This window comes from Scyliorhinus canicula, chromosome 2, assembly GCF_902713615.1.
Source record: "Scyliorhinus canicula chromosome 2, sScyCan1.1, whole genome shotgun sequence".
Lineage (NCBI taxonomy): Eukaryota > Metazoa > Chordata > Chondrichthyes > Carcharhiniformes > Scyliorhinidae > Scyliorhinus > Scyliorhinus canicula.
Genome location: NC_052147.1, coordinates 211,534,894 through 211,562,857, shown reverse-complemented (window position 1 = coordinate 211,562,857; position 27,964 = coordinate 211,534,894). Strand labels below are relative to the sequence as shown.

General features: G+C 46.6%; 1 protein-coding gene across 6 annotated transcripts in view; it reads left to right on the top strand.

Annotated features, from left to right (window-relative positions):
* Positions 1–27,964, top strand: part of kalrna (kalirin RhoGEF kinase a) — a 1,222,490-nt gene that overhangs the window by 626,626 nt on the left and 567,900 nt on the right. For all 6 annotated transcript variants that reach the window (XM_038789521.1, XM_038789520.1, XM_038789517.1 and 3 more), the window contains one exon: positions 19,906–20,028. In XM_038789521.1, coding sequence (XP_038645449.1) covers positions 19,906–20,028 — 123 coding nt within the window. The remainder of the gene's footprint in view (positions 1–19,905; positions 20,029–27,964) is intronic.

The following is a 27,964-nucleotide window of genomic DNA, read 5'->3' as shown; positions in this document are numbered from 1 at the left end:
AGTGGTTTATGGTAGTAAATATGAAATCAAACTTTATTGTAATATATGTATTTTATAGGCAGTTACAATTTGTGAAAAGTGATCAGATTTGCTTATATATGTTTTCTTTGGCCGTTCCTGCGATTCCCAGAGGTTAGCAACGTCATAAGAGAATATCGGAATTTCATTCTTAAATTGAAAAAATGTATTATTAATGAAACACAACATGGTATTCCAAGACTAATGCATCCTCAGAATAATAATGATGAATGGTTTATGGATTGTAAACTAGAGCTTTAGTTCATAAGTTCAAGCAAGTATGATTTCCCAGAGGAGAGATGTTAAGCCCGAGCTTATTAAAGCAGCCAGCTGGAATTAGTTCTGTCTGTTGGTGTACATTCTTTGAACAGGTAAATGTTTTAAATTAGCATAGATTTATTGTTGTGAGAGACAGATTATTTCTCCCAAGAAGTACATTAGTACAGAAAAAGTGCAGGAAAATTGAACAGCTTTGCCCTTCAATTCTCTGTAACTCCACTAAGGGCTGGAATGTTAGGTGTAATCTTGGCAGTTGTAAAAATTGTGCTCTGCTGTGTTGACTTCACTGCCGAAGACCAATGCTTCGCCGTGTGCGGCCTCCATGCTCACAGTTGCATTAATCTTAGATTTGAGGCTACAAATGAAAAAGGGAGACATTGAGCAACATCACTGTATTGTAAATGAAGCTCAAAACAAGGACTTGCTCTCTTGCTGCTGTCTTTATATTAATAGGATCTTTACTTTGCAGCTGTGAATCATAGAAACTTTGCACAGAAGGAAGCCTTTTTGGCCCATTACGCTGAGACTTGCCACACGTTGCTGCTATATACAGTAATCCAATGTGCCTGCATTTTTTTTTCCTGTACCCTTTAATACCTCTCGTTGAGATTTCACATCAAAGGTAATTGGAAACAGCAGGAAATGAAAATGTTGAAATTAATTAATGAGGATTGTGACCTGCAAGGAAAGATTCCAGTCGAAATTTTTGCCAGGTGCGACATGGTTTTGTGAAGCCAATATTTCAAAATTGGTGGCCAACGTTTGAATTTTTGGTCCGGGTTGGGGGGGGGAGATTAGAAGTCAGGAAGAGCTGAGGAAAATGCCAGATGTGGAGGTGGGCTGGTTGGAAGGTCTGCCTCAGAGATCTGGCACTGTGACTAATGCTTAAAAATAAAGATTAAAGCATGAAACATCCCTCCAGCCCTTACGGGATTCTCTGCAACCGGCACAATGGCCTGACGCCAGCGCCAAAAATGGTGTGACTACTCTGGCGTCAGACCGACCGGAAGTAGCGGAATCCTCCGCACTTCCGGGGGCTAGTTGGACGCCGGAGGGTTTGGCGTCGCGCCAGCCAGCGCCGAAGGGACTGCTCGAGTCCGCTCATGCGCCAAAGGGCCGGCGTATTCTGGCGCATGCGCTGGGGTTGTCTTCTCCGCGCCAGCCACGGCGGAGACCAACAGGGGCTGGCATGAAAGGAAGAAGTGCCTCCATGGCACAGGCCCGCCCACAGATCGGTGGGCCCCAATCGTGGGTCAGGCCACCGCGGCCACCCCCCCCACGGGTCAGATCCCCCACGCCCCCTCTGAGGACTGCCCCAGCTGACTTACCTGTCAGGTCCCGCCGTTTGGGACCATGTCTAATCCACGCCGGCGGGACTGGCCAAAAACCGATGGCCACTCGGCCCATCGGGGCCTGGAGAATTGCTGGGGGGGCCGCTGCCAATGGCCCCCGACCAGCGTGGCGTGTACCCTGCCCCCACCCGAAACCCTGCGCCAGTGAATACGGCAGCCGGCGCCGGGGCGGCAGGGCAGGATTCGCGCTGCCCCCCCCGGGGATTCTCTAACCTGGCGGGGTTCCCGCGAAGAATCCCGCCCTCAATAAAAAATAGTTCTCTAAAATAACTGTTACCAACTTCACAAAACTGAAGTTTAGTGATCATTCATAAAAACCCGTTTACCTTATTTACATTCCTAACACAACAAACATTGGGATTGATAACCTAAACCACTTGTAGCTGCCATTCAAACTATGAAATAGCAGGCACTCTACTGTGATAATAAATCCTTGTTATATCAGTTATGCAGTACTAATTCAGGAATGGAAGCCCTTAGGCTTATGTCTGCAGACAGAGTGAAAAAGCAAGCAATCATTTTTCCCAACACTTGAAACATTGTTTTTCAAAGATTTAAAGGAAAGGACTTTTAAATGCATTGATAGTTTAACAGCTCCATTTGACAGATGCTTCGATCATTTTGGACAGTTCCTTTTCTTTATTCATTCATGGCTTGTGAACTTTACTGGCTAGGCTGGCATTTTTTGCCAGTCCCTAATTGCCTTTGAGAAGGTGGTGATAAGCTACCCTTTTGAACTGCTGCACTCCATGTGGTGTAGAACATGAAACATAGAACATAGAACAGTACTGCACAGTATAGGCCCTTCAGCCCACGATGTTGTGCCGACCATTTATCCTAATCTAAGATCAACCTAACCCACATCCCTTAAATTTACTCCTGTCCATATGCCTGTCCAAGAGTCGCTTAAATGTGCCTAATGACTCTGACTCCACCACCTCGGCTGGCAGTGCATTCCACACACCCACCACTCTCTCTGTAAAGAACTGACCTCTGACATCTCCCCTATACCTTCCTCCAATCACCTAATGGGGCTGGTTTAGCACAGTGAACTAAACAGCTGACTTGTAATGCAGAACAATGCCAGCAGCGTGGGTTCAATTCCCGTACTGTCCTCCCCAAACAGGCACCAGAATGTGGTGACTAGAGGCTTTTCACAACAACTTCATTGAAGCCTACTTGTGACAATAAACGATTATTATTATTATTATTAAAATTATATCCCCTCGTGGCAGCCATTTCCACCCTGGGGAAAAGTCTCTGGCTATCCATTCTATCCATGCCTCTCATCACCTTGTACACCTCTATCAATCACCTCTCTTCCTTCTTCGCCAAATGAGAAAAGCCCTAGCTCCCTCAACCTTTCTTCATAAGACATGCTCTCCAGTCCAGGCAGCATCTTGTAAATCTCATCTGCATCCTCTCCAAAGCATCCACATCCTTCCTATAATGAGGCGATCAGAACTGGACACAATATTCAAAGTGTGGTCTAACCAGGGTTTTATAAAGCTGCAGCAAAACCTCGTGGCTCTTAAATTCAATCCCCCTGTTAATGAAAGCCAACACACCATACGCCTTCTTAACAACTCTATCAACCTGGGTGGCAACTTTGAGGGATCTATGTAGGTGGATCCCAAGATCCCTCTGTTCTTCCACACTTCCAAGAATCCTGTCTTTAACCTTGTACTCAGCATTCAAATTCGACCTTCCAAAATGAATCACATCATATTTATCTAGGTTGAACGCCACCTGCCACTTCTCAGCCCAGCCCTGCATCCTGTCAATGTCCTGTTGTAACCTGCAACAACCCTCAACACTATCCACAACTCCACCAAACTTCATGTCATCGGCAACTTTCTAACCCTTCCTTTCACTCCCTCATCCAAGTCACTTATAAAAACCACAAAGAGCTGTGGTCTCAGAATAGATCCTTGCGGGACACCACTGGTCACTGACCTCCAGGCGGAATATTTTCCATCCAGCAGCACTCGCTTGCTTCCTTCGGCCATCCAATTATGTATCCAGACAGCCACATTTCCCTGTATTCCATGCCCCATGACTTTCTGAATGAGCCTGCCATGGGGAACCTTATCAAATGCCTTACTGAAATCCATATACACCACATCTACTGCCCGACCTTCATCAATGTGTCTCACCACACCATCAAAGAATTCAATGAGGCTTGTGATGCATGACCTGCCCCTCACAAAGCCATGCTGACTATCTTTAATCAAACTATGTTTTTCCAAATAATCATAAATCCTATCTCTCAGAACCTTTTCCAATATTTTGCTCACCACAGACGTAAGACTGACTGGTCTGTAATTCCCAGGAATTTCCCTATTCCCTTTCTTGAGCAGGGAAACAACATTCGCCTCTTTCCAACCATCCAGTACTACGCAAGTGGAGAGTGAGAACGCAAAGATCATCGCCAACAGCGCAGCAAACTCCTCCCTCGCTTCCTGTAGGTGCACCCACAGTGCTGTTAAGGAGAAAGTAGGAGGATTTTGACACAGCGACGGTGAAGGAAAGCAAATCGCTGGCTTTGAAAGCAAACCAAGGCAGGCCAGCAACACGGTTCAATTCCTGTACCAGCCTCCCCGAACAGGCGCCGGAATGTGGCGACTAGGGGCTTTTCAAAGTAACTCCATTTGAAGCCTACTTGTGACAATAAGCAATTTTTCATTTCATTTTCATTTCAATATATTTCCATGTCAGGATGGTTGTTCCCATGTGTCTGCTGCTGTTATCTTTCTAGATAGTAGTGGTTGTAGGTTTGCAAGATGCTGTATAAGGAGCCTCAGTGAGTTTTTGCATCGTATAAATTGTATACACTGCTGCAACCTGACATTGATACATAGAACAGTACAGCACAGAACAGGCCCTTCGGCCCTCGATGTTGTGCTGAGCAATGATCACTCCACTCAAGTCAACGTATCCACCCTATACCAGTAACCCAACAACTCCCCCCCCCCCATTAACCTTATTTTTTAGGACACTAAGGGCAATTTAGCATAACCAATCCACCTAACCTGCACATCTTCGGACTGTGGGAGGAAACCGGAGCACCCGGAGGAAACCCACGCACACACGGGGAGGACGTGCAGACTCCGCACAGACAGTGACCCAGCCGGGAATCGAACCTGGGACCCTGGAGCTGTGAAGCATTTATGCTAACCACCATGCTACCGTGCTGCCCCTATGATGGTGGAGGGAGTGAATGTTTGTGGATAGGGTGCCAAACAAGCAGTCTTTTTTTTATTTGTTCATAGGATGTTGGGGATCTTTGCTGGGCCAGCATTGATTGCCCATTCCTGAGAACATTGCTGTGGTCTGGAGTCACATGTTTTTGATTTGATTTATTATTGTCACATATATTAGCATACCGTGAAAAGTATTGTTTCTTGCATGCTGTACAAACAATGCATACCGTACATAGGGAAGGAAGGAGAGACTGCAGAATATAATGTTACAGTTATAGCAAGGTGTAGAGAAAAGATCAACTAATACGAGGCAGGTCCATTCAAAAGTCTGATGACAGTAGGGAAGAAGCTGTTCTTGAGTTGGTTGGTAGATGACCTCAAAATTTGGTATATTTTTCCTGACGGAAGGAGGTGGAAGAGAGTATGTCCGGGGTGCGTGGGGTCCTGAATTATGCTGGCTGCCTTTCTGAGGCAGCAGGAATTATAGATAGAGTCAATGGATGGGAGGCTGATTTGCATGTTGGACTGGGTTACATTCACGACCTTTTGTAGTTTCCTGCGGTCTTGGGCAGAGCAGGCTCCATACCAAGCTGTGATACAACCAGAAAGAATGCTTTCTATGGTGCATCTGTAGAAGTTGGTGAGGGTCGTAGCTGACATGCCAAATTTCCTTAGTCTTCTGACAAAGTAGAGTCGTTGGTGGGCTTTCCTAACTATAGTGTCGGCATGGGGGGACCAGGACAGGCTGTTGGTGATCTGTACACCTAAAAACCTGAAGCTCTCGACCCTTTCTATTTCGTTCCCATTGATGTAGACAGGGGCATGTTCTCCACTACGGTTCCTGAAGTCGATGACAATCTCCTTCGTTTTGTTGACATTGAGGGAGAGATTATTGTCTTTGCACCAGTTTCTCTATCTTATTCCTGTACTCTATCTCGTCATTGTTTGAAATCCAACCCACTACGGTGGTGTCATCAGCAAATTTGAAAATCGAGTTGGAGGGGAATTTTGCCACGCAGTCATAGGTGTATAAAGAGTATAATAGGGGGCTGCGGACACAGCCTTGTGGGGCACCGGTGTTGAGGATGATCGTGGAGGAGGTGTTGCCGCCTATCTTTACTGATTGTGGCCTGTGGGTTAGAAAGTTCAGGATCCAGTCGCAGAGGGAGTAGCCGAGGCCAAGGCCACGGAGTTTAGAAATGAGTTTTGTAGGAATGATGGTGTTGAAGGCTGAGCTGTAGTCGATAAATAGGAGTCTGACATAGGTTAGGTGTCTTTGTTATCTAGGTGTTCCAGGGTAGAGTGCAGGGCCATGGAGATGGCATCAGCTGTGGACCTGTTGCAGCGGTAAGCGAATTATAGTGGATCAAGGCAATGCGGGAGGCTGGAATTGATTCGTGCCATGGCTAACCTTTCGAAGCACTTCATGATGATGGATGTCAGAGCCACTGGACGATAGTCATTAAGGCACGCTGCTTGACTTTTTTTGGTACAGGGATGTTAGTCGTCTTCTTAAAGCAGATAGGGACCTCAGATTGTTGTAAAGAGAGGTTGAAGGTGTCTGCGATTACTCCCGTCAGCTGATCTACGCAAGACCTGAGTACTCATCCGGGTACCCCATCCGGGCCAGTAGCTTTCCGTGGGTTGACCTTCGAGAAGGCTGCTCTGACGTCTGCAGTGGTGATTTCAGATACAAGTTCATCCGCAGCTTCTGGGGTGGAGGGCTCGCTCTCACTGACTTCTTGCTCAAAGCGGGCATAGAATGCGTTGAGCTCATCAGGGAGGGGTACGTTGGAGCCGATGATTTTACATGCCTTCATCTTGTAGCCCGTGACGATGGGGATCCGTGTGGCTAGCCTGGCTTTTTTGTAGATGTCAGGGGCACCTGACTTGAACGCCTCAGACCTACACTTCAGCAAGCAGTGAATATCCCTGTTCATCCAGGGTTTCCTGTTGGGAAACACACGGATTTGCTTCTTTGGCACACAGTCTTCTACACACCTACTAATGAAGTCAGTTACTGTAGAGGCGTACTCGTTCAGGCTGGTCGCAGAGTTTTTAAATACTGACCAGTCCACTGACTCTAAGCAGTCCCGTAGGAGACCATCCGATTCCTCAGACCAACAATGCACAACTTTCTTTGACAGATTCTCCCGCTTCAGTTTTTGCCAGTCCAGGTTTGCACAACAGATTTCCTTCCCTAAAGAACACTAATGGCCTAGATATATTTTTTTACGACAATCAACAATAGTTTCATGGTCATCTTTAGACTTTTAATTCCATATGTTTATTTTATTTAATTCACATTTCACCATCTTCTATGTGGGATTTGAACCCGGGTTCCCAGAACATAACTCTGGATTTCTGGACTACTGGTCCAGCGACAATACCACTACGCCACTGCCTCCCCAGAGGCTGGTTTGTCCTGGATGGTGTTTAGCTTCTTGAATGGTATTGAAGCTGCACTCAACCAGCAAGTACAGGGTATTCCATCACATGCCTGACTTGTGCCTTGTAGATGGTGGACAAGATTCAGGGCATCAGGAGGTGAGTTACGCACCACAGGATTCCTAGTCTCTGACCTGCTCTTTTAGCCGTCTTATTGAAATGGCTAGTCCAGTTCAGTTTCCGATCAATGGTAACCCTCCAGGATGTTGCCAGTGGGGGATTCAGCAATGGTAATGCCTTTGAAGGTTAAGGGCTGATGATTAGATTCTCTCCTATTGGAGATTTCATATTCTTGCACTTGTATGACAGGAATGCTACTGCCATTTGTCAGCCCAAGTCTGAGTATTGTCCAAGTCTTGTTGCATTTGGACATGGACTGCTTTAGTATCTGAGGAGTCATGAATGATGTTGAACATTGTGCAATCATCAGCGAATATCCTCATTTTTGACGCTGTGTTGGAAGGAAGGTCATTGATGAAGCAGCTGAAGGTGGTTGGGCCGAGGTCACGACCCTGAGGAACTCCTGCAGTGATGTCCTGGAATTGAGATGACTGACTTCCAACAACCACATCCAACTTCCTTTGATTCCAACCAGTGGAGTGCTTTCCTCATGATTCCCATCAACTCCAGTTTGCTACGGTTCCTTGATGCCATATTTCGTCAAATGGTGCCTTGATGTCAATTGATGCCTTGACAGACTGTCCATGAGCAGCTGAGCCTCTGTTTTTCCTAAGACATCATCCCAGCTGTTCACAATTGCTTTAAATTTTAATTCTCAGACTGTACTAAAATGACATCAAACATTCCTTTGACCTCTGGGGCGGGATTCTCTAAAAATAAGGCAATGTCCCCACCGACGTGAAAACCGGCGCCAATGGCCCCCGAAAGTGAGGAATTCTCAGCTTTCTAGGGAGCTAGGTTGCCGACAGAGTCGTCCCCGCAAGTCCAGCCGGTGGGGAATGGCCGGTAAGATTCCACACATGGGCAGAACGGCCGGTGTATGCCCACACATGCGCGGAATGGCCAACTTATCCCCACACCCCGGGTCGGATCCCCTTGCCCCCCTCCAGGACGGCCCCCGCACATTCTCCTTGCAGGTCCCGCCGTGTGGGAGGTGATTAATCCACGCCGGTGGGATTCGGCCAAACTCGTCGGCCACTTGGCCCATCGGGGCCCAGAGAATCGGCGGGGGGGGCGCTGACAACGGCTCCAACTGACGTGGCGGCAATCCTGCCGGCACCCGAAAAACGGCGCCGGTGAATGGGGAAGCCGGCTTCGGGATGGCGGGGCGCGATTCTCCCCCCCCCCCCCGGGATTGTCCGATCCGGCGCCGGTCGGAGAATCCCGGCCCTGATGTCTGCTGTCCCACCTGAAATCTAGTTACAGCAGTTGTCTCTTTTACTTTTCCTTAAATTCTTCTGAACAATACCTTCGTCTCTGATCTCTTAACTTCAGGTGTCTTAAATTATCTTTCTATCCCAATTGCTTGATTATCTGGATTGTATCTTGTTCCTTAGGAAGCCTGCATCTTTGCAACTCCCCTGTACAGACTAGCTTTTCCTGGCAGAGTTGAAAGCTGTTCACTCCCCAGTGTTGTATCTCCAACTATCCTAGCTTCCAGTTAAACTAAGAACACAGTAAAGCCTTTCCCTCTGGAAAGTGGCGGCATAGTGGCACAGTGGTTAGCACTGCTGCCTCACAGAGCTGGGGACCCTGGTTCAATTCCGACTTGGGTGACTGTGTGGAGCTTGCACGTTCTCCCCATGTCTGTGTGGGTTTCCTCAGGTTGCTCCGGTTTCCTCCCACAGTCCAAAGATGTGCAGGTTAGGTGGATTGGCCATGTTAAATTGCCCTGAGTGTCCACAAGATTAGGTGGGGTTACTGCATTATGGGGTTAGTGTGGGGGCATGGCGGTTCTTTTAGACGGTCAGTACAGACTCGATGGTCCGAATGGCTTCTGCAGGTATTCTATGATTCTCTGATTACTACTAAACTAGCCAGTGCACCCACTATACCATATCCTCATCAGCTTTCCTGTACATTGCCCCACCAAGATCTTCATCTGAGACATCTGCAGCAATACTTGTCTGCCACCTTGCCCTCCAGTGAGCTGCCAAATGAACAATCCTTTCCCTTTGGCCTGGCTGCAACCCACTCATGTCTGAATTACTCACCACATGCTGATCCCAACTCTGTACTTGTCTCCAAGGTTAATGCAGTGCCAGTAAGGCTACACATTTCAGATCAAGTGATGTCGTTTCTTTATTAATGCTGTTCTGTCCTTTTCTCTCATCCTCCTTGGGCTCCTGTGGCTGGAAATGGAGTGTTATAATGCAGATAGTCAGGCAGTGAAGGATAAAATTGGAACCTAGTCTTCATGCACTGTGCGTGCTTTCTTTTTATCCTTTCATGGGATGTGGGTGTCGCATTTTACTCATAGAGATACACATTACATATTGTGCACCTTCAACCCAACCAAGCTTTAGTCTGCTCCTATATAAATGAGCACAAATGAGTTCCCAATTAATGACTGCCACCTGATTCAACTGATATGTAACTTGGAAATTGCCTTTGCTTTCTTTTAAAAAAAAAGACCGGATATAAAACCAAAATTTCAAATAGAAATATAAACATCCATATTCAGTACAAAGCATTATATTGTGTGATCCCCTCCTCCAGGATCCCAAACAATTTCTTTGCACTTCATTGTGATTATTTTAGTAAATCAAAATAACAATAGATGGCAGGAATCTACCCATTTGATTTTAGAGATTTCCTTTCTCTCCAACAATTCTTTCAAGTTGGCAAGGTCAATCTATAGCTTCTTCTCGCAAATAATCTTTCACAGAGTGCACATTGTCCCACAATAAATGATTATCCACATAACATTGCAAAAAGGAATTTTAGCTGCTGTATTCATGACTATCTTCATTGCCCCAATATACAGAATATAACTTAAAATGTTTGACAATTAGAATTTCAGGTCCATTACCTCCACAAGAACCAGTGTTTCAACAGCCAAAGTACTTTTAACAACTATTCTATTTTCTTAGCTTCCCAAACAAAAGGACAACATTTCTCATTCTCAGCTATCAGGAATATTATGAAATCAGCTTCACTTGAATATCCATCAGGAAAATTAGCGTGTGATGCAGCATCACAAAAGATAACCAATTTTGTGTTCTCCGGATCATCTAAAGATTGGAACATATGTATATATTTTTTCATGATTTAATTTTCAAATGTTTTATTTGAACTTAAAATATTAGCCACTTTAGGATGTTTCATCGAATTACTTAATTCCAGCACATCAAAACTAACATGCAGCCTAGTCTGAGAAAAAAAAGCAATTCAACAGACCAAACAAGCTTCACAGAATACTTGGTCCCTTCTTTAGATATAACATAATCTTTCTATGACCTGTTACAATTATTCAGGATGGGAATAGCATTGTCAAAATAGGGTTGTTGATTTAAAGGTATTCTAAAACTACTTTTTTTAATGTCTAAATCTATATATTTGAAAGCCCCCCAAATCTGAATCTCAATTTTAAATTCTACTCTAACCCTATTAATAATACATTTCTCAAATTCCGCAGTAACACCTATGGGCAGGGTTTAGAGAACACCAAAGTATATCATGGAATTCACCTGACCCACAACTTTTAATAGATTTTGGTTATGGGGAGCGCAAGGGCCCACTTTACTGGTGTGATGCAACAGAGATCTAAAGTATTTTTCAACAAAACAATGTTTATTATATGAATCCAGTTAAAATTTTATAAACACACAGTAAACAGTTTATCAACTACCAACACAAATAATCCCCATAGATATAATACTCTATAGGTAACCCTTAATAACTTTCCTTCTTCAGTCCAAATCCCAGTTATGCGACAAAGCTGGTTGACCCTTATCTGGCACCTCAGGTTAAACTCCAAACTCTCACTAACTACCTAACTCTGTTTTGCCTCTGTTATTAGTTTGTCCTCAATTTTATGGACAGCCACCAAACCCTCATGATCTTGAGGACCCTACATTACATGCCTCTTCTGTGGATTTTCTTTTGTCAGGTCTATTTAAGCTATGACCTCCACTTGTGCATTTCAGTTTGTCAGGACTATCACTATGAGGTCAGCAACCTGCACTATTGAAGATTCTTTCTGTAATTCGTGATTGTTTTCTGATATAAAAATCAACATAGTCTCACCATCACTATCTATACTGCACTTCCTTACTTTCCACTCTTTCACCCTAATCTGCTAGTCATAAACCTCACTTCTTGACCATCACCCTGAATGTTCAACCAAAATTCAAACTTACCATAGCTTTTTCTACGTGTCTCATAATTGTCACATCTTTTCATTCATTGTATCGATCTGGAACATCTGTCACTCATATACCTACTGTGGCCAATTGTCCTGTATGTGTAATAGCTCCATAATGTGCATCATGATCACTTAAATTATTACTACACAGCCCTTAATTTACCACTTTCTGTTCCTCAGGAACCGCGGGCGGGATTCTCCGACCCCCCCTGCTGGGTCAGAGAATTCCCGGGGGACAGCGTGAATCCCGCCCCCGCCGGCTGCCGAATTCTCCGGCGCCAGAGATTTGGCGGGGGCAGGAATCGCGCCGCGCTGGTCGGAGGCCGCTGGCAGCGGCCCCCTCCGGCAATTCTCCAGCCCGTGATGGGCCGAGTGGCCGCCAGTTTTTGCCAGTCCTGCTGGCGTAAATTAGAGTAGGTCCTTACCGGCGGGACCTGGCGGCACGGGCGGCCTCCAGGGTCCTCGGGGGGATGCTGGGGGATCTGGCCCCGGGAGGTGCCCCCATGGTGGCCTGGCCCACGATCGGGGCCCACCGATCCGTGGACGGGCCTGCGCTGTGGGGGCACTCTATTCCTCCGCGTCGGGTGTTATTCCTCCGCGAAGGCCGACGCGAAGATGAACCCCCCCCCCCGCATGCGCTGGGATGACGCCAGCACACAGTGGTGCTCCCATGCATGCGCCAACCTGCGACAGCCGGTGGAGGCCCTTCAGCGCCGGTTGGCTTGGCGCCAAGCCCTTTCCCCGTCGGCACGTCGCAAACCACTCCGGCACCGGCCTAGCCCCTGAAGGTGCGGAGAAGGCGCTGGAGTGGTTCATGCCACTCCTCTGCGCTGGGACCCCCCGCCCCGCCGGGTAGGGGGGAATCCCACCCCTCATCTTAAAACGCATGAGCTATTGAACTATCTCTTTCAGCTGCTCAGAGTCCAAGATTTTGTAATTAATTCTCATTAATTGTAAGGAATGAATTTTAACAGTTTCATTACTGTGTTTGAAAAATACTATCTTATTCTAACCACCTAATACCTTTACCTGGACTCTTTCAGTCTCCCTGACCCTTTCTATAGTACCCAATATCTTTCCCATTCAAATCTGTCTCAGACCATCTTGGTGCTCTGAATTTTCCCTGATACCTCGGCTTTGATTAAAGCCTGCTTGCCATGCAAAGCATTTAAATGGGCAGAAAAACTAGGAAACATTATAGTGGCTTCTGTAGCAGGAGGATTATCTCAAAGAACAGAAGGTAATTAGAAATTTCACCCAGTGACCAATTTGTAAGGACTGTATCCTCTAATCATCTGAAGAGTATTATTTGCATGAACTGCCCATGCTAAGGCAGTTGTTAATTTACACTCTGATCAATTTGCCAAAATGTTATGTACCATTTCATCAATCACAGTATTAGTCCTTTCACAAAAGTCATTGTAAAGGTATCTTAGCTGCTGTATTCATGACACATTCTCACATACATCCCAGAGCTTTGTTGACAAATTCATCTCCGTTATATATCAAAACCTTTCCTGTGTATCAAACACAGTTCTTATTCAGTTTTTCCATAATTTTACGTATAATAACAATCTTGACCTTACTTTATAATATTGTCGATATACTGAGCTGGATTCTCCGCCGGTGGGATGCTCCGTTTTGCCGGCAGCCTGGGGGTTTCCCAACGGCGTGGGGCTGCCCCACATTGGGAAACCCCATTGACCAGCCAGCGTAACGGAGAATCCCGCCGGCGGGGTGAAACAGAAATGTGGTGGGGCAGAGAATCCAGCCCACTGAATTTCAGAGCCAGGTCAAAAAATGTAAGATGAAAATGTTTCTGTCTTTATCCCAAATCTTTAAAACCATGATGACTACTTGGTTAAATTGAGCCTTCCATTGGCATGTGACCATAGGTCTTGGTGCATCCTCCGATACTTTCTTAGAGATTTCATAATTCTTTCTAATCTCTTCTATTAGCATCCACAACTATACCTGCATCTTTTAGCAGGATTTTTAGCCATTGAAAATGTTATGTGAAAAAATTGTCTGTGTAACTTTAAGACCATTTGCTTTTTTTCTCTGATTCTTCACACCATCAATACTTGACCAACAGTCAAATGGCTGCTTTGTTCAGGAGATACAATAATGTCCTGACTTGGTAACCTGCAGGTCCACTGACAACAAAAATAATTGCCCTGTCATGCTCTGTCAAGTTTCATTTGTATCTTTATCAGAGAAATTTTACTCAGTAACCTAGGTATCTCATTAGAGAACACATCAGTACGTATAAAATGATGTACTCCAGCTATTTTATATGGTATTAAGTGATTGCAAGGTGTTATCACCAAACCTAAAACATTATATTCCTTCATGTTGCATTGATCATCTCTAATGAATCAAGGTACCATTTTAACCAATCTACCCTATATAACTATGTAACATCATATAATTCAGGCACAAAGAACAAAGAACAATACAGCACAAGAACAGCCGCTTTGACCCTCCAACCCTGCCCCGATCACGTGTCCTATCTAGACCAATCGCCTGTATCCTTCTATACCCTGTTTGTTCATGTGCCTATCTAGAAAAGTCTTAAAGGTCGCTAATGCATCTGCCTCAACCACCTCACTTAGCAGTGCATTCCAGGCCACCACCACCCTCTGTGTAAAAATCTGCCACCGCACATTTTCACTGAACCTATTCCCCCTCACCTTGAACTTGTGCCCCCTTTCAATTCTGCCCTGTGAAAAAGTCTCCACTTTTCACCCTATCTATACCCCTAATAATTTTATAAACTTCTATCAGCTCGCCCCTCAGCCTCTGTCTATCTAGGGAGAACAATCCCAGTTTATTCAATCTCTCCTCATAGCTAATACCCTCCATACCAGGCAACATCCTAGTAAACCTTTTCTGTACTCTCTCCAAAGCCTCCACTTCCTTCTTGTAGCGTGATGACCAGAATTAGACACAGTATCCCAAATTTGGCCTAACCAACGTTCTATATAACTGTCACATAATTTTTGAGCTTTTATATTCAATACCCCATCCTATGAAGGCAGCATGCCATATGTTTTCTTTACCACTATTTCCACCTGTGTTGCCACTTTTAAGGATCTGTGGACCTGCACGCCCTGCAGATCTCTCGGTGTCTCTATGCTCCTGATGGTTCTGCCATTTATTTTATAGCTCCCACCTGAATTGGATCTACCAAAATGCATCATCTCACATTTGTCCGGGTTAAATTCCATCTGCCATTTCTCCGCTGTATTCTCTGACAACCTTCATCACTATCCACAACTCCTGCAATCTCAGTATCATCCGCAAACGTGCTAATCAGTCCCGCTATGTTTTCTTACAAGTCATATTACAAAGAGCAGAGGTCCTAGTACTGATCCCTGTGGAACACCATTAGTTACAGACCTCCATTCGGACAAACACCCTTCCACTGCTACCCTCTTTATTCTATGCCAAGTCAGTTCTGAATCCATCCAGCTAGTTCACCCCCGACCCCATGTGATCTAATCTTTTGCACCAGTCTGCCATGAGGGACCTTATCAAATGCTTTACTGAAGTCCATGTAGACAACATCCAGAGCCCTTCCCCATGAATCATTTTTGTCACCTCCCCAGAAAGCTCAGTTAAATTAGTGAGACATACAAAACCATGCTGTCTGTCTCTAATAAGGCCATTCACTTCTATGACTTTAATAATGACAATTAGTCCATGACTAATTCATTCATCACAAGATTAAAACTCCTTGCGCTGGATTTTCTTTCCCACTGGCAGAAGGTTGGGAGGGTGTGAGAAAAAGATGGCAAGGGCACTGTGCCTGACCCCTTACCAGCTCCAATTTTACCAGTAGTGAGAGAACCATTAGGAGGCTGGCATGGCTGTGGGCCAATTGACACCTTTAAGTGGCAAACTAATGGTCTTGTCCTGCCACTGCTGAGATTTAAGCAGTGGAGGGTGAGGCCTATGCCAAGCATCCAGCATGGCAGCCTTCACTGCGCTGGCTGGTGGTGGGCACTGGGGGGGGGGGGGGAGATGCCTCTTTAACAGGCCCTAAAATGTGTCGGAAGGCACCCCACACCTCAAGGTCTGCTTTCTCTTCACTCTCCCCTCCCCGCCAATCCTGACTACTCAACTCCAAAACCCTCTTGCTCCCTTTCCAGGGTCTGCCAGTCTGGTCCCAATGAAATCCACCCCTCTCATTACCTTCAACTCCAACTCTGGCTCTGTCGCCTTGTGGTTGGAAACTGGATGTAGTCCCAGCAGTCGCCACTAGTGGCATCACTGGGCTTAGCCCTGCCAATCATTTGATTGACTGCCATCTCCCAGAGGCTGGACCTCCTGCCAAGATGGGCGCATTAAACCAATCAATGGTCCTGCAGGGCAACGTGTTGGAGTGGGGATGAGCTCGCCCCTCGCTGTTTTTGTAAGCCGATGGGGACACTTACTTAGTGAAAAGTCAAGCCCTATGTGACGACTATAATTTATTCAGATTCATAATTATCCTCACTCCCTTCCTCAGGGCTATCATTGTCCTGTGTCATTTCAAAGATGCTGCCTCTTCACTCAGGGCACTTCACAACGTTATGATACTTAGTGAATCAAATCTAAAGCAGCTGTTAACATTTCCTTGGACATTTCTGAGATTCAGTTGCCCAAGGGTGGCAAGGTGGCACAGTGGTTGGCACTGCTGACTCACAGCGCCACGAACTCTGGTTCGATTCTGACCTTGGGTGACTGTGGAGTTTGTATGTTCTCCCCATGTCTGCGTGGGTTTCCTCCGGGTGCTCCAGTTTCCTCCCTCAGTCCAAAGATGTGCAGGTTAGGTGGATTGGCCATGATAAATTGCCCCTTCGTATCTTAGTTATGGGGATAGGGCTGGGTGGGGTGCCCTTTCGGAGGGTTGGTGAAGATGTAATGGGCTGAATGGCCCCCTTCTGCACTGTAGGGAGTCTACAGTTATTATTGTTCCAATTCTGTATTCTGCTAATCTAGTCAGAGTTATTTTTTATTTGTGGTTCATCAGTATTATATCAGTATTTAATACATTGATATCTTTATCAGGTATCTGGATTACATCAAAACCTGGTAACCATTAAATCTTCTATTCTTTGTGTCACAAGGAAATTCCTCATTTGTTCCATGAAGTGTGAAAGGAATGACTGTTTCCAAAGAAATGTTTGATACAACTGACATCTGATCCATCATAATCTCCTACTGCAGATGCTGGAAAGCTGAAATACAAAAACAGAAAATGCTGGAAAACTCAGCAGGTCTGGCAGCATCTCTGGAGAGAGAAACAGAGTTAACAGGTGGAATCCACCTTTCCTGCCCACAGCGGGTGAGAGTAGAGAATCTAAAAGATGGAAATCCGCCAGCGTGAAATCACGTTGCAATTCTTACACTGGCAGGCTAATGGTGGGTCAGTCCGCTGCCAGGCGGCATAAACAAAATGTGCATTCATTTGCACATCATGAATGCTGATTAGAACAGTTGCCCACCAGGGTCACATCGGGCCTTCCAATCTTGTGTCACGCCAGCAGGAAATTGCATCAGTGTCAAACCTAATTGATAAATAGTGGCATGCACAAGATGGCCCTCCATTGGCAAGAAGAATTCAAGGTGGGTGCAACCCTGCCATAGCACTGCGCTGCTCCTGATGCACTGTACACAAGTTTGCCTGGGAAGACTCATTCTTGCTCTCCATTTCCATGCCGATCTGGTCTTCATGGACAGCACCGTGCTGCTGGACCCTTGTACCCTCCTGTGTCACCAAATAGAATCAGTACAGTGCCTAGGGCTGGGGAGTACCGGGTCTCTTTTCTCCCTGGTACCACACACCAGTGTCTATCTTTTTTAGCCAGTTTTAGCCAGATTACAATCCTGATATAAAAGTCTGGGTATCTCTCCTCAAAATGTACCTCTCCACTGAAAAGTGAATGAAGATGGGTTTTTGAGTTTGGATACAATATATATACACAATCAACATAGTTTCCACATTAAAAAAAATGTTTATTGAAGAATCAAAAATGCAATTCATATTTAATAGTAACAAAACATTGAAAGTTCTTGGAAAATAAAGTATAACTAGCTTCTATTAGATAATTCAAGTTTTAAATAATGATGCAGAGAGATATTTAAGATATCCATCAATGTTTAGACTAGTATTAACCTTAAATCCCCATGTAGAAAGTGACAAGAGTACAACCAGATATCTTTCACCCAATTAAGAGAGAACTTTCATTGCTACACCACAGCAGCTAATACCTTTACCTTGAAAGATACTGGAGTGAATCCAATGAATCTAAAAAGCCTAGTTCCAATATTTATACCATAAAAGAGCTGGACAACATCCTTTGTTTTAGTCAGCACCTTTCATTTTAGTCAACATTCTTCAAGAAAACAAGAAACTGAGAGGACACTACACTCAGGTTCCAGGATTTAGTTGACAAGTTATTTAGGGGCATCCTTAAGGTGATCCATTTTTAGATTGTGGTATCTTACAATTTATCAATGCCTCGCTGAGATGATGTCGGGGCCAGTTCCCATATTTTTGGAGACTCTCCCTTGTGATAAAGGATATATCATATCCTACACCACAAGATTTTGTGTCCTTGAGTACACAATTATGCCCAGGCATGTATATAAACCTCTAAACAGTTGTCCAGTAGATTAACTCTGCTTTTAATTTTTAATCCCTACAGGTTGATAGGGTTGTGAAGAAGGCCTATGGTGTGTTGGCCTTTATTGGTAGAGGGATTGAGTTCTGGAGCCATGAGGTCATGTTGCAGTTGTACAAAACTCTAGTACGGCCGCATTTGGAGTATTGCGTACAGTTCTGGTCGCCTCATTATAGGAAGGACGTGGAAGCTTTAGAACGGGTGCAGAGGAGATTTACCAGGATGTTGCCTGGTATGGAGGGAAAATCTTATGAGGAAAGGCTGATGGACTTGAGGTTGTTTTCGTTAGAGAGAAGAAGGTTAAGAGGTGACTTAATAGAGGCATACAAAATGATCAGAGGGTTAGATAGGGTGGACAGCGAGAGCCTTCTCCCGCGGATGGGGGTGGCTAGCACGAGGGGACATAGCCTTAAATTGAGGGGTAATAGATATAGGACGGAGGTCAGAGGTGGGTTTTTTACGCAAAGAGTGGTGAGGCCGTGGAATGCCCTACCTGCAACAGTAGTGAACTCGCCAACATTGAGGGCATTTAAAAGTTTATTGGATAAGCATATGGATGATAAGGGCATAATGTAGGTTAGATGGCCTTTAGTTTTTTTTTCCATGTCGGTGCAACATCGAGGGCCGAAGGGCCTGTACTGCGCTGTATCGTTCTATGTTCTATGTTCTACTTCATAGGAGAATCATTATTTTTAATCTTATAGCTCTATATTTATAGCTGCATGCCTTCATAATGTGTGTCGGACAATACCTGAGCAGGTGTACCTCCCTCTGCTGCTGTCTCACCAAAAAACAAAGAAAGAAATCCCCTCTACAAATCTACTAGACCAGGGAATCCCCAATAAAAAATCCTTTTGAATTGTCAGGAGGTTAATAATGGAATCCTACAAAAAAGGCACCAAAATCAAGTGCGGCGAGAGTAATAATCTCTCCCTCATTTTCCAACATGCATCTGTCGGGCCATATTTATAAAGATATTTAGGCTTTTGCATTTTATTATTGGACCTGATTACTGCATCCAGATGGAGGTGTGGAGGAATAAGGTTCGGTTCTGTAATTCAGACAACTGTGTCTTTCAAATCGCTCAGTCAGTGAAGAGGCTCAATGGAAACCTGTAGTTAACGTTCCTAAATTCTTCAGATGTCTGTGGGTAATGTCTGGGGGTATTCATTGAATTTTGGGGATGAGGTTCTCCACATCTCAGTATACTGTCTCAGCAGTAAATGTACATCAAACAAACATGGCTGAGTGAAGAACAAACAATTACTCTTGGGCAAACCACAGTCATTTAGTACAAGAATACAGCATTTTTTGTTTGTAGACACATAATTCAACTCCTTAAAACTTGAAATTGGCTGATATACTGGGAGTCCTGATGATCAAATTATCTTCATCTACGTCTCTCTCCATTGATCCATATTTATTTGATATTTTTCTCTGTTCCTTTCTCTCAGGCTTATTTGCTGCATGACTCTCATTCGTTTTACTTTTGCCTATTCACCTTTCTCTTTCCTATATTCAAAATATGTAGCAATTGTCTGTAAACATCTTGAGATCAAATTTAATCACTGAAGCTGCTTTAACAAGTTCTTTTTTTTTAAATTCAGATGTTTGACTGGATTAGCCACAACAAGCAGTTGTTCCTTCAGAGTCACACTGAGATTGGGGTGAGTTACCAGCATGCTTTGGATCTGCAGACTCAGCACAACCACTTTGCTATGAACTCGATGGTAAGCACTAGTTTGTAATGAAAAAGAAAGATACAAAAGTTCCCTGATTACAATTAACTAATTTAACTACATTTCTCAGAAAATACTTGTGAATTAATAATAATTTGTATTGATGTTCCATTTTATCGCACTAAAATATTTCAAAGAGCTTCACAAACATTGGGGGGGATTTTCTGCTCCCATTTTTAAGGATTGGCAGCGGGTGCAGGAAAGACCATGGGAGATCCATAACAGGTTTTTACAATTGCAGGATTTCCCATTCCAGTCGTCCCCCACCAATGACGTACTGGGAGACCCTACGTTCAAAGTCAGGATCCGTATTTGAATGTATTGAGACATAGTTCTAAAACTTTTCCGCCTGATAGTCCCCACCACCCCCTCCATGAGAATGTCAATTCACATCAGGGCACTCTCAGGACAGGTCCTCCACGATGTGCACCTGGTGAGCAGAACCCACTGGAGGTGCACAGGTGAGTACATACCCCAGGGGGGAAAGAGTCATGCCCAGATAGCACCCTGGCATTGCCCCCGATTTTAAAAACCTGGCGTAATTAGGGTAATAATGGGACACTGCTTCTGAACAACTCTCTAATTTAGAAACAATTTTAAACTCATTTTATTTCTGAGTAATGTCAGTTTTTTCTATTAGGTTAAAAGTTCCTTATATTTGTAGCTTTTTTTTAAATTTAGAGTACCCAATTATTTTTTTTCCCAATTAAGGGGCAATTTAGCGTGGCCAATCCATCTATCCTGCACATCTTTGGGTTGTGGGGCTGAGACCCACGCTAACATGAGGAGAATGTGCAAACTCCACCCGGGCCATGATCGAACCAGGGTCCTTAGCGCCGTAGGCTGCAGGGCTAAGCACTGTGCCACCATGCCACCACAGATTTTTAAACTTAATTTATAAAATGATGCTGATGCTTGGAGATACCTTGACTTGGTACTAGAATCAAATAAATGTTGGCAAATGTGAAATCCATATCACAGAGATTGTTAGATCTTTGAAAGCAGCTTTCTTCAAAGCCGGTGGCAATGCCATCTGGGCCAATTTCTGTATTTATGATTTGTATTTCGTCATTAAATAATGAAAAGAATATATGATTTTTACTTTTGTAGTGCTTTCTGGAAATGTTGTGAGCAAAATTTGCACTGTGGTAATAAGGGGCTGGATTCTCCCCTACCCAGCGGAGCGGGGGGTCCCAGTGGGATGGAGTGGCGTGAACCACTCCGGCGTCGGGCCGCCCCAAGGGTGCGGATTTGTCCGCACCTTTAGGGGCCTATCCCTCACCTTGAGGGGCTAGGCCCGCGCCGGAGTGGTTCCCGTCCCGTCAGCTGACGTGGAAGGCCTTTGGCGCCATGCCAGCCGGGTCCGAAGGGATTCCGTCGGCCGGCGGAAGTCCGCGCATGCACGGGAGCGTCACCGGCTGCTGACGTCATCCCACACATGCTCAGGGAAGGAGGTCACTTCCGCGTCGGCTATCGCGGAGACTATGGCTGACGCGGAAGGAATAGAGTGCCCCCATGGCACAGGCCTACCCGCAGATCGGTGGGCCCTGATCGGGGGCCAGGCCACCATGGGGGCACCCCCCCGGGGCCAGTTCGCCCCGCGCCCCCCCAGGACCCTGGAGCCCGCCCGTGCCACCAGACCCGCAAGTAAGGGAGGTGGTTTGGTTCACACCTGCGGGACCGGCATTACAGCAGCGGGACTTCGGCCCATTGCGGGCCGGAGAATTGCCGGTGGGAGGGGGGGGACCGCCGACCCGCGCGGCGCGATTCCCGCCCCCACCGAATATCCGGTCCTGGAGAATTCGGCGGCCGGCGGGGGCGGGATTCACGCCGCCCCCCCCCAGCGATTCTCCGACCCGGCGGGGGGTCGGAGATTCCAGCCCAAGATCTTAGTTGTAATACACAAGTACTTAATTTATGCTTGTATTATCCAGAACTTGGTCCGACTCCATCTGGATTAACGCATATGGTTTTGGGCATGTTTAAAATCTTAAAGGGATGTGAAGGGGTAGATGAAGATGCTAGAAACATTTCGAAGTATCAATTCTAGGGGCTGGATTAGCACACTGGGCTAAATCGCTGGCTTTTAAAGCAGACCAAGGCAGGCCAGCAGCACTGTTCAATTCCCGTACCAGCCTCCCCGAAAAGGTGCCGGAATGTGGCAACTAGGGGCTTTTCACAGTAATTTCATTGAAGCCTACTTGTGACAATAAGCGATTTTGTTTTCATTTCAGGCGGGTTTTGCTGGGAGTTTCTCTCCTGCTCTGTTGGCAAGTTCCTCACCACATGAGACCTAACCAGATCTCGCGAGGCATTGCGGCCGTTGGGGACCCCGGGGGAGGCCTCTCCTGGCATATATCAGCAGCGTCCTACTCCAATTCTGCCATTACGGGGCTGGTAGATCGCGCCCACTGTTTCTTCTGGTGTGGGAATCCACTAAGCCATTTAGGAATAAATTCAGGGAGCATTTTTACACATAAAGGGTAGTGAAAATGTAGAATCCTTTCCCAAAAAGGCTGTGGATGCTGGATCAACTGAAACTTTTAAGATTCAGATTGATGGATTATTTTTAGGTCAGGTTGTCAAAGGATATGGAATCAAGGTGGATAAGTAGCGTTGGGGTGCAGATCAGTCATGATCAAATGAAATAGTGGAACAGGCTCCCATATCAATGGCAAATTAAATGTAACCTTCTCACAAGTACTAGCTGTCAGTAACTTTACTTACCTTTGAGGCATTTTTGAAGCAATACATTTTTTACACCATTTGAAAGATGGGCTGCAATTGCACCAAAATTTCAAATCAGTTTTTAAACTTTGTTTCTTTTTAATCATGCAGCCTTGATATGCTGTCAGACAGTATCTTAAAACAGCTGCCTCACCCAAGGTGTCAATTTTAGGAATTCTACTTTCTGATCAATTTCTGCAATGGCTCCTTGAAGTTCCGTGCCCACAATGAAAGGAAAGCGGCTTTGCAAAATTTAAATCTCATCAGTCTACTTAATAAGTGGTTTGAAACAGTCTCATTACTTGCTCATCATAGACTAGGGGAAATGTTAAAACAATATGAATTTACTAACATGGTCAGCGTGAAGACAAATTTGTTGGCAGCCATATATGCAGTGTGGAGGCATTTCAATCCCTGTTTAGTTGAAAAATATGGGGAAATCTTTCAACAGTTTATGAAAATCAGCAGACACTCAAACTGGTCAGTAAACATTTGCCATTCCAACAGCTCTGAAATGTTGTAATATCTTGTGAAAATGTGAAGCCATTAAAGGCAGTGAGGACCACCCATCAGAAACAGTTGTTGAATATTTTGGTGAGCACTCTGCATGAAATATTAACATAAGCAGAAGTTATTTGTTACTCACACACACATATTGGTGCCAACCAAAAATCAGATCCTCATTCTAATCCATGCTAATTGTCCTTGATTAATCTGTAATTTTCTAAACAATGATCTATTCTGACTCGCGGATCTGTTCCAATAGATTGCTTGGCATTAAGGTTGTGTCGATAAGCCTGTAATTACTAAGGCTATCCCTTACTCTCTTATTTTCCCTCAGTATATTCGAAACGGGCACTGGAGTGTGGCGACTAGGGGATTTTCACAGTAACTTCATTGCAGTGTTAATGCAGGCCTACTTACAATAATGAAGATTATAAATAACAGTGTTATGTTAGCAATCCTCTGACACCACGGGCGCGATTCTCGGCCCCCCACGCCGGGTGGGAGAATAGCGGGAGGGCCTACCGACATTTTTCAAGCCCCCCCCCCAACGCCCGACCCACGCCACAAATCGCCGCTCGCCATTTTTTACGGCCAGTGGCGATTCTCCGAGGCCGATGGGCCGAGCGGCCGGGCCTTCATGCCCGTTTCAACACGGCAGCAAACACACCTGCTCGCTGCCGTCGTGAAACGAGCGGCAGATGCCCGTTTGGGGCATCTGGGGGCCCGATTGGCACAGCAGTACCACGGCCGTGCCAAGGGTGGCACCGATCGCGGGCCGCACTCTTTTCTCTCCGCCGCCCCGCAAGATCAAGCCGCCATGTCTTACGGGGCGGCTGAGGGAAAAGACGGCAACTGCGTGTGCACGGGTTGGCGTTGTCCAACCTGCGCATGCACGGCCGACATCATCGGCCGCGTCAGCCGGTGTGACGCTTGACGTGCGACCTTGACGACCGTCGTCAAGGCCGCGCCGCCGTGACGCACGGGGCCGCGCTCCTAGCCCCGCCCGGGGGGGAGAATCGGCCCCGGAGGTGGGCGTGAAGGCTGCCGTGGGTCACGGCCTGTCCCACGGCAGCCTTTACGATTCTCCGCATTTGCGGAGAATCGCGCCCCACATCTATTGTTGGAGAGGATTGGAAAGTGATGCCCAAAGCCTCAGCTATTTTTTCCCTTTGTAGACTGGGATACATTTAATCTGGACCTGGGAATTTATCCATCTTCAAGGATGCTAAAAACTTAATGGACGCAAATTAATGGCCACGTTGCACTTAAGCGAGGAGGGATGGCCGCCCATGGCCTCAGCTGGGAGGGAGATGGGCGTCTCCACTCTCACCGGTCCACCATGCCAACTCCTGGACTGTGTGGTCCTCCACCGGGGACAACCCCAGCCCGCCTGCCCCACCGACCACCCATAACTTCCACTGACTGCGGAGACCCCTGGTTAATTGGGAATTGGTATTGTAGTTAAGTGAGCACTTCACAACTCCCAAGTGGATCCCCGTGGGTAGCATGTGTGAGTTATTGTCTAGCATCCCAATCAAACCGTGATGCCTGGAAACTATGCCTGAATACTACGGTGCAGCAGCCAATATCCGAGCACACAGGGGCAGGACCCTACACCGGGGACATTTCAGTGAACAGAGGGTGGGCATGTGCATCAGGGAGGTGTGGCTGTCTCAGGTACAGGATGTGGGGAGTATGGGCAAATGAGGAGACGAGGGGGGGGGGGGTCTGGTGGATGGGAGGAGATGGGGTAGAAGGTGGGTGGAAGTATGGGCGGGTGGAGAGTATAGGGGATGGGAAGTGTGGGGGGCCAGGGTGGTGGTGGATGGGCGGTATGCGGGGGATGGGGAGGGGGGTTTGGGAGTATTGGGGGGTTGGAGAGTATGGGGAAGGTGGGGTTATGGGTGATGACGGCGTGGGAAACACTGCTGGACATGGGTGGGCCGGGGCACGGTTAAATCGTGCCCAATATTTCCTCCCTCACTCTGTTGATCCCATCCAATAATTTTCACTCCTCTTCCTTAACTACAAGGTTTCCATCTCGTTCATGCAAACTGATGTAAAGTATTCATTAAGAATCATGCCCAGACCTTCCACATCCACACATATTGGATGGAATCCTGTGGAGGAGACAGGTCTCTGTACCCTAAGGGCACGATTCTCCAGGCTTGTTGCACTCTCATTTGAGCGAAATGAGGCCGGTAAATAGCTCGAGTGGCCAAAAACAAGAAACAAGCCAGTCGCAAAATAGTTTGCGATGCAACCGGGCCAATCTCAAAGGCAAAATTGTGCGGGACCCCGCGCCATGTTCCAGATCCCGCCCCACACCCTGAGGTCCCGGCAGCCCATTATGCCAGGATGAGACGCAGAGGGGGAGGAACACGAAGGCCTAGGGTTTACAAGCATCGCTGGTCCTTTGTATAGATGATGGACAGAATGTACTGTAGGAGGTTCCACCTAAACAAGGAGATGATACGGCACCTGTGCCATGTCTTTGTGGACTTGACACCACATTGAAGAGGAGGACACCTGCTCCTGGTGGCCATCAAGGTCACTACAGCCCTTAACCTTTACACCTCGGGTACATTCCAGGGCTTGAGAGGGGACCTGTGTAGCATCTCGCATCCTCTAGGTCATGGATGCCCTGTTTGCCCAGGCGGTGAACTATAAACTTTGACATGGGTCAGGGACCAGGCCCAACAAGATGCACGGGCAGCAGGATTCTCTGCTATCGCCGGAATTCCCCAGGTCCAGGGGCTGATAGACTGCACGCATGTCACCGTGCGTGCACTGGGCCATCTGAGAGTGCCTTACGTTAACAGTAAGGGTTTCCACTCCCCGAATATACAATTCATGTGTGAGTACCACATGAAGATCATGTACGTGTGTTTCCGCTTCCCAGGAAGTGTGCATGACAACTACATCCTGGGGCAGTCAGCCATCCCCGGCATCTTCGAGGACCACCCCAGAATCGGCGATTGGCTTTTGCGGGATAAGGCGTACTCATTGAGGACATGGCTAATGACCCCCGGGCTGTGTTACATCACTCCAGGGTGCTGGGGAGCTGTGATGACACCGTTAGTGGGTCACTGTCGATGGCAGAGAGCTGAGCGCTAGGACGCCTCAATCTATGCCATAGTCTGGCCCCGCCTGTCTGCTCACTCATTTTCCCCTTATGTACCGGGGGGGGGGGGGGGGGGGGGGGGGGTGGAAAAAAGTGACGGGAGTACTACTGGTTGTGGTGAAGGGTTTTTAATGTTTCACAGATGTCCAACAATGCCCCACTCTCCTGATGGTGCCGCCCCATTTTCCCCACTGCCCCCTCACCCCACCACCCCGACCTACCTTCCCCCCACTCTCTCTCCCCCTCCCCCAGTGCCCTCTGTGATCCTCAACATGCTTAGCCTTCCTTGCTCTACCACTACTTCCAGGTGTGTCCCAGGATGCACATCGGAGATGAAGGCAGGCAGCTGCTTACCATGTCCCGTGGCCTTCGATGCCCCTGCCGGGAATCTTCTGGGGGCCCTCGGGACCACGGGCCCCAGCGTACTGGTCAACGGCACTTGCCATGCCACCTTTACCCATGTGCTGACTGCGAAACAGCCTCATCAGCGGGATAGACCTCGAGGGAGCTGGTGGCCACCATTCGCACTCCATGGGACGTGTCTGAGTTGGCATACAGCACCCGCTCCTCCTGTTCGGTTGGGCCTTGGGGTTCACCTCGGGACAGAGGGGCAGCTGCCCCGGCTGCCTGTGTGTCATCTGGCTCTGCCAGCCCTGGTGACTTCCCAATGTCTGCACCATGTGTCAACACCCTAGGCAATGCTTCTCAGTGATTGGGGCATGCTCCGCAGCGCCACGGCCATTCCCATCTGAGAGCGGGACATGTCCTGCAGCACCTCATCAAGGTCAGCCGGGTACTGGGTCACGTGCCCCAGTGAGTCAAACATTCTGCCGAGGCCCTCAGCCATGGCCATAACTGGCTGCACAACACTTTGGACACCTTTTTTCATGCTGCCGATGTGCACCAGACACTCCATTGCAGTCACCACCATAGCATAGTGTGGCCTCGGTGCCACACACTGTTGCCGCCATCTCCTGCTCCCGTAGCCTCTGAGCCTCCTTTAATCAGCTATGGACGTGCTGGACTGTTGCTGACATCTCCCTCTGAATGTCACTGACTTCTGGCACTAACTAATTGGCATTGAGAACAGCAATCTTCACTGTTTCGTAATCACTAGATTGTAGATCTGAAAAAGGCGAGTGTACTTTTAATGCTTTCCCTCCACACCACTTGCAATAAAACTGCTCAATTGTCTTGTGGGCGTTGTAGCTTTGTAACAATTTTCTCAAATGACATAAAATACATTTTAATGCCTTCCTCACTGAATTTAGGCACTAGGTCAATATTTCTTACCAAATCAAAACTTGGAGTTAAATCTGAATCATTCCCAAGGTTTCCTGCTGCCCGTATTTGTGTAATCTAAGCTTTTCTTTGTTGAGAAGCAATTTTCTCAGTTTTTTTCTCTGAAATGCAAGGGTTTCTCTTCTACTTGTTTTCCTTTCACGCTTTGAAATTCAAGTTCACGTTTTCACATCTCTGTTTTTCCTTTCTTTCTAATTTAAGATTTCTCATTTACTTTTCTAATTCCCAGTATTCCATTTGCAACCTAATTTTAGCCAACTCAACCTG